A 7,330-nucleotide genomic window follows, 5' to 3' on the forward strand; every position below is an offset into this window, starting at 1 on the left:
GTGCAATGAAGGAGATGAAGATGTTGTTGTTTATGAAACTACATGTGATGATCAATTGATGTTGTTTATATATTTTTATGGGATCAATTATTGTTGTTGACCCAATTTTTATGGGATCAACTCATGTTGTTGACCCAATTTTTTATTGGATCAACTACTGTTGTTGATCCTTTCAACTCCTATTGTTGACAATATTTCCTTGGATAAGTATAATCATGCTTGTAGTTTAAATCATGTAAATTTCTTCCAATGTTGAACTTGTGGTGCAATGGTAGCATGACTGACTCCATGTCAGATGATGCGTGTTCGATTCACGTCAAGTTCACTCCATTTACATGGATCAACTTTCATTGTTGATCCAATTTAGGGGATCAACTACCATTGTTGATCCCTTAAATTGGATCAACTTCTACTGTTGATCCCTTTTTTTGGATCAACTATCATTGTTGATCCCCTAAATTGGATCAACTTATACTGTTGGTTCTATTTTTATTTGAATCAACTAATATTGTTGATACAAAAATATCTGAACTAGTGGTGGTGGCGGCGACGGCGGACTAGTGGTGGTGGAGGACTGGTGGTGTAATGGTGGTGGTGAAGGAGTGGTGGTGGCGGTTTGTAGGTGGTGGTGGAATGGTATTTGAATGTTGGTAGTGGTGGTGCTAGTGTTGGTGGTGAAGTGGTAGAGGAATAAATTTGTTGTATATTGAAATAAAGAAAAATATTATATGGGTGAGGGTATTAAGGGAATCTAATTTTAAATGGATAAGGTTATTAAAAAGTAATGACATATTTATTGTTGTATAATATTTATTGGGTGTCAAAAGTAGGGATATATAAATGATATACCCTTCTTTTGATTTGTATATGGATTCATTGCAAGATATAACTTTGGGTTCTCATCCACGTCGAAGTCCGAGAATTTTCGAGCTAGCTCGACTTCGAGAGCTAAAGAAAGATAAAAAAATGCTATCCCAATAAAGAGATGCTCACTTGCAACAACGCCGTCTTTTTTACAGATTAAAATAAGATTCAATGACTAAAATCGAACGAGAAACGTTTTTAGAAAAACACCGTAGGGCATGTTGCAATAAAAAAAAAAGAATTGGATGCGGACACACAACGAAAAACAACAAAATTACGGAACGTACAAAATGACAGACACATCAGGCGTGAATGTTATACTAGTTTAGATAAACATCAGAGTTACCTACTCATTTCAGGTTTAAGTTGGCAGCAATATCCTCACTATCAATTAACCACATTCCTAAATCATAAGACAATAAATCAACCACCAAACCACCCCATAACTAGTCACCATGGATGGGAATATAGGGAGAACTGCTCAAGTCTTGATAGTAGACGATCTAGTAGGTTTGATGTATCCGCACCACCTGTCAACCAAAAACTTGCCCTTTTTATCCAAAATCCCATTTTGACGGATCATTAAACGGTCGCCACTCTTTTCAGAAACAAAAATCTCTGTCGAAGATAAACAGAAAGTAAATCCCAGTTAATTAACATAAAGAGAAAAGACTATACGCACTCTCTGTTACAGAACAACCATGGATGCAATAGGACCATCTCTTGCTTACAATTACATCAACCATAAAAACCAACTTTCTGATTTCTCTTCTTCTGCTGCAGCTCAATCTTTAAATTTGTCCTTCCATTCTCAACGTTCTATCTCTACTCCTCACACGTTCAAGTCTCTCTGTTATATTAGGAGCTCTGAAACGAGAAGAAGAAGCAGGAGTCTCAAACCCATACATGCATCTTCAAATACAGAAAGTATTTCTTCAGATAATCAAGAAAGATGGCTTCTTGAACCTGTAGGTTTGTGATTTCTTTCCTTTTTATACACTTAAAGAACATATTAGAAATTGCATATGAAGTATGAAGACCATTGTATCTATGTGTTGTAAGGATTTTGTTCTTAAATAGTTTAGATTTTATATTGAGTTTCTCTCATGCTAGTTGTTTGCTTATACAATGTTTATACTCCGAAAATGGTTTCACCTACGTTGATGTGTGTCTCGAGTTGACTGAAGAAATGTCTCAGAAGGAATTGGAAGATTGTGGCATCCTTAATATTTGATACACACCCTTCTTTGATCTATAAAATCTTCATTATCGTTCAATTTTACTTTTTTTGTTGACACACACACACTGTGGTTCCTCTCTCAATTGGGTCCCTCAGAGCAAATGATTGTATAAAATGTTATCAAAGTGGGAAACCCAAAAGGTCAACTCCTAAGGTACTGAGTAAGGGAAAGAAAATGTCGCTTGGATTATCTAGCAAACATGCGGGTAATCATAGAAGAAATCTCCCTTGTGGTGCCAATAAGGCTCGACTTTGTGCCACACGGATGGGATAACCCTTGAACTAACTTTCCTAATCATCACATATGATGGTGGAGCTCAACCCTTAATTGGTACCTGTTATTTTAGTAAGCTGTAATTGTGAATATGCCTAATTCTCACTATGTTGGGTTCTATACTTATCCTAGGCGATGGGGATACAAAACACATTGGTTTCAATGTTCCAATGCCAGGTGCATTTGAGATTGCCTCAGTAAGTACTTGTGCTGTTTAAATGATTCAAGCTATCCCAGCAACTCACCAGAAGATCTACTGTTACTGCTACTATGAGCTTAACCTGTTTCTTTTTATTGTATTCATTCTCCAGAGTGTAGTGACTGTGGGACGTCTTCCTGAGAAAGCAGACATGGTAATTCCTGTGGCAACAGGTAATGCTAACTGCCTTGTTTTATCGACCTAATATTTGGTTTTCACTCCAACACTAACCTGTTTCAGTTTATTTAACTTTCAAGTATCTGGTGTTCATGCTCGGATTAAGGTGAAAGAAGGAAATCTTTTAGTTACAGATCTTGACAGCACAAATGGAACATTTATTGACAAGAAAAGGCTTAGTCCTGGTGTGGTTGCCATGGTGTCGCCAGGAAATTGCCTTACTTTTGGTACGAATCTCTAACTTACTCGCATGTTTAAGTAGTTTCTGCTGCATTTAAGTGGTTAATTTTGTGTGTATATTAATTTCTCCTCTGAATGTAGACCATCTGTCTAGACAACAGTCACTCCAAATCATTTTACCACATAAAAGTTTCTCCTCTGAATGTACACCATCTGTCTAGAAAACAGTCACTCCAAATCATTAACCATGTAAAACGTTTCATGTATTTATTCAGATAGATGGTTCGAAAGCTTAAAAATTCAATTAATGTTTAAAAACCCGTTCTGTGATTGGTTATATGTGTGATTGGAGGAGTTACAATTTACAAGAGAACCGTGGCAACCATGTTCGACCTTGGATAATCCACATGTGAACCCAGAAATGTTTTCAAAGGCGGGTGTTCTAAACAAAAGACTGGAGCTAGCTACAAGTACAGTTCTTAAGCATATCAAAAGCAAGAAAAAAAGAAGAGAGAAATGGTTTATATGATTAAGATTAACCACCTTAGAATTGTTAATTGATGAAGATCTATTTTAACATTAAAAAAGACAAGGAAGTAAATGAATAAAAGATAGCCCAGAGTCTCAGACCATCCAGGAAGGTGTGTCAGTAATGCTCAACTACTAGTGGAATGTTTTTCTTAAAGATAATACAAAGTGTTTGCTTTGTCATTTTTCATTTCAGGTGATATGTCTTTAGCGAAGTTTCGTGTTTCAAAACTCAAGAATGTGGAGCTTCCGAGCAAACTAGAACAAGAATTTGAAGTGAAACTTGATTCTGATGTTCCAACTGAGAATATATCAGAAACAGCAACTTAAGAGACAATAATCCTGAGAATTTTAGGTAAATTATGTATACCCAGAGTTTCTCTGCTATCTTTGATTGTAAATTGGGTTAGTTATTGCCATTGGTCTTGAGATAATGAAATGGAGAAAAAATGCCAATGAAGTTAAGTTCAAGACAAGTAGAAGTAAAGACTTAAAAGTCGTTTGTGTTTGCTTTTTCTCCACGAAATAATTGAAGTACCGAAGACTTGATAAATGACTTTTGCTAAGTGGAAATAGCACACAATAATGTACCCAAGAAGCAGTTTTTGTAATGTCAATTACTGGTGTTGCAGATTTTAACTTAGTCGGCACCCGTCAGTTTATGTAAACTTGCAACCAACAAAGTACCAGCCTATATATGTAAACATTGTATTTGATACACTGTAGATACATTGTGCAGAAGTTTATTTATGCGATTTTCGCAGTGAAAAAAAATAAATAATCAAAATAGTCCGTATTAATATAAGGTCGGTTTCTTGCAACTTAGTTACATGTCATATCATAACTTCAGTTGACTTGCAAGTACTTGCAGCACTTGCCACTTCTCTACAGTGCAATCATCTGCAGGATTAATAAGGTCTATGATGTTCATTCCTGCGCATTTATCATTATTGTTCACTGGGAAAGTCATAAATCAATTCGGACTTGGAGAATCAGTATGTGCGCTGAAAGATTTGGATAATAGGAAACCTGAAACAAGTCTGATCAATAAGCTACATCTACTTAGCGGAACGCACCAACTTAATTCGAAAATAAGCATGAGTAGTTAGTTATTCGACTGTTTCTAACATTTTCCTGAACTCAAACCGATCAATCCTGCCGTCAGCATTTTTATCAAAAACGCTAATCATCCTTTCACAATCTTCCAACTTTTCTCCTTCTTTGAATCCCAATTTGCACATAATTACTTGTAACTTTCTTGCATCAATATACCCTTCCCTGTTCTTATCGAACACTCTAAAAGCTTCTTCCAGTTCTTCCACAGTTGCATCTTCTTCTTCCAACAAACTTAAAGTGTCTTCCAGAATCCTACAACGTCTACATAACTTGCCATCATATTCTTCTTTGTTGTTGAAATAACTGTTACTACTGCTACTCATTTCAAGCTTCGTAAACACTATGTTAACATCATCTTCAAATAAAGCTCCTTCATTTCGGATGCAAGCCTTGCAGTAAACGTCCTCACTACAAATTTTGGTATCATCATTTTCGTTATATTTTTCAGCCTTAGTGTGAATGAACAAAAACCATCGAAACTTGCCATAGAACTGTTGGAATTCAACAAGGATATAATCAAAGAAATTGCATAAAAGCTGGAACATGAAAAGCTTAAACATAAAACCAGATAGCGGGCTTCTCATTTCTGTCATGATTTTGTTACTGGGAACAAGTAATGGTGGCAAGGTAATGTTACTAAATGAATTAGTGATTAAGCTAATAAATTTTGGTGCGTCGATTTAAGATCACACCACAAGTTATATATATAAGTTGTTGTGCATGGTGGATAGCTTGAGCAAAAGCATGGAGGATACAAGGAAGCTAGGGTGGAAGTTCCTTTGAGTGTTTTTAGGTATACTTTTTATTTTCATCTCAAGAGGCATGATATAGATATTCTTTTCACTGTTGACTTTAAGAAACTCTTGACACTGATCGAATAACTGCTTTGTATGTGTTTGGATTAAGTGGAACAGTGACGGTGTGTAATAACGAAGAAATACTGTACGCATAGAGTAGGAAGATCTGCTTAAAAAAAAAGAATAGGAAGATCACAGGTATTGCTGCTGGTCCTTTTTTTCTTTTTAGGAACTTAGCCTGAAATTTCTCTCAGTTAGTTGACTTGGATCTTGACTACGACACGACTTCCAATTATTGGATATCCCTAGTGACTTTCACACTTTTTTTCTTTTTTAGAAAAACAAAAATAAATAAAGTGGTAATTGAATTATTGTCCCTACCTATGATGGTCTATACAAATATCCTTATCACATAATAATTATGTCTCTCTTTATCCATAAGCCCATCAGGGGCCCATCAACAATTTAGGGACTTCTAAATATATCCCATTTTTTTAAACAATTTAGGGATTGCCGATTTCAGATCTGAAAAAAAAGATCTCTCTTCTCTTTCCTCCTCTATCGGCATCACCACCACCCGCCGCCACCACCTCCATCGCAAGATGGAGAGAAATTTTAAACCTAGAGAGAATCAATATCGTTTGAGAGTGAGAGAGATTTGTTCACTGCAACTTCTCAAACCTCACTACGGTGACAATATCATCAAACTCAGAAACAACAACAGAGAAATCTTCTTCGAATCTGATAGGCACATTTTTGTCTTATATAATCTCAATTGTATATATTATTAGTGCTCGATTTTATATTTATTATGGCTTTTTATGTCCCTGTAGGTATTTTTGGAGAAATAAGCTTTTGCGTCGAAATTGGCTAAAAAAGTGGTTTTTGCGCTCGTGGGAGAAAATTACTATGCGGACTCTCAATTTGGATAAGGGGTAGCCTAATTACTAAGGAGCATCCATTTTCAGGCAGCTGCTAAAGGGAAACCAATGCTGGATAAGGGGAGGTTATCTTCTTCATTTGAAATTTGAATTTTGGAGGGAAAATAAGAACAAAATTAGGGTTGAAGCATTGAAGGTGATCTAGGGAGATTCAATGGCTGAAATCAAATGGGTTTGTTCCTCTTGGCTAAACAGGGCTGGTAATGGTCTTATTTTTGCCCAGAATTGGCTAGACAATCCGCAGAAGATGAATCAAGTTTTATATTTTTTGGTGGGAAAAATATGCATGCAACTGGTAGAGTTGGGGATTGAATTCGATCGATTTCCAGAGTGATTCAATGGCTGAAATTGATTGGGTTTACTCCCTAGGCCTAAGCAGGCCTGGTGAAGTCTTTTTTTTGAACCCAAATTGGCTAGAATAGCCGGAAAAAGAAATAGAAGTCAGGTTTTGCACGGGTCTCTGTCTGACTTATTTTTGGAATTCTAGGAAGACTAAAGGCAATAAACTCTTCCCAAAGATACATATCTATCTAAGGAAGAGTTTGAGATAAGTTGGAAAGCTCAGAAACGCGTGAAACAATTTTGGGAAGAGATTATTGTCGTAACTGCCAAGAAAAGAAAAGAAGAGATTTCGAGAAGTTTTGGGGAGATTAAATCGCTCTGTTGGCTATATATAAGTTGCTGGGAGTTCATAGAAGGGGGTCGAGACTTTGGGGGACCGAGCTGAGGGCTTGGTGAAGTTGTAGAGGTGAAAATCAAGAGTTGCAGAGAAGACGTTTCTGCTGCTGAAGAACAACGTCGTAGAACACTTCGCAACTTAGCAAGAAACCGTTACCTAATCTTTCAAATCCAATACCTTTGTAACAGCTTTGCAACAACTATTCCTGTTAAATTTTATTTGTAAGGGCAGCTTCCGTAACAGTGGATTCTGTAACAACTATATCTGTTACAGATTCACTTCTTCAATAAAAACACCTATTTGAGCCATGATTAAATATTTTGAGCGTGTTTTTG

General features: G+C 36.3%; 2 protein-coding genes across 2 annotated transcripts; one reads left to right on the top strand and one right to left on the bottom strand.

The window, feature by feature from the left end:
- Positions 1-1,444: 1,444 nt before the first annotated feature.
- Positions 1,445-3,970, top strand: LOC113323177. Its single transcript, XM_026571453.1, has 5 exons — positions 1,445-1,836; positions 2,511-2,575; positions 2,690-2,750; positions 2,835-2,981; positions 3,659-3,970. Exons 1-5 carry the CDS (start codon positions 1,566-1,568, stop codon positions 3,790-3,792), a joined length of 678 nt encoding a protein of 225 aa, XP_026427238.1. The 5' UTR covers positions 1,445-1,565; the 3' UTR covers positions 3,793-3,970.
- Positions 3,971-4,571: 601 nt separating this feature from the next.
- LOC113324451 (calmodulin-like protein 6) lies at positions 4,572-5,162 on the bottom strand. Its single transcript, XM_026572772.1, has one exon. The coding sequence runs from the start codon at positions 5,160-5,162 to the stop codon at positions 4,572-4,574; it is 591 nt and encodes a 196-aa protein (XP_026428557.1).
- Positions 5,163-7,330: the final 2,168 nt, after the last annotated feature.

The sequence above is a fragment of the Papaver somniferum genome, chromosome 11 (genome assembly GCF_003573695.1).
Source record: "Papaver somniferum cultivar HN1 chromosome 11, ASM357369v1, whole genome shotgun sequence".
In the NCBI taxonomy this organism is placed as follows: domain Eukaryota; kingdom Viridiplantae; phylum Streptophyta; class Magnoliopsida; order Ranunculales; family Papaveraceae; genus Papaver; species Papaver somniferum.

What these genes read in the sequence shown, in the direction of transcription:
- LOC113324451 (XM_026572772.1), bottom strand. Translation starts at nt 5,162, where the DNA reads ATGAGAAGCCCGCTATCTGGTTTTATGTTTAAGCTTTTCATGTTCCAG.
- LOC113323177 (XM_026571453.1), top strand. Translation starts at nt 1,566, where the DNA reads ATGGATGCAATAGGACCATCTCTTGCTTACAATTACATCAACCATAAA. An exon ending in GTGCATTTGAGATTGCCTCA is followed by an intron (nt 2,576 to 2,689) that starts GTAAGTACTTGT and finishes TTCATTCTCCAG; the next exon opens with AGTGTAGTGACTGTGGGACG. An exon ending in AGGAAATTGCCTTACTTTTG is followed by an intron (nt 2,982 to 3,658) that starts GTACGAATCTCT and finishes TTTTCATTTCAG; the next exon opens with GTGATATGTCTTTAGCGAAG.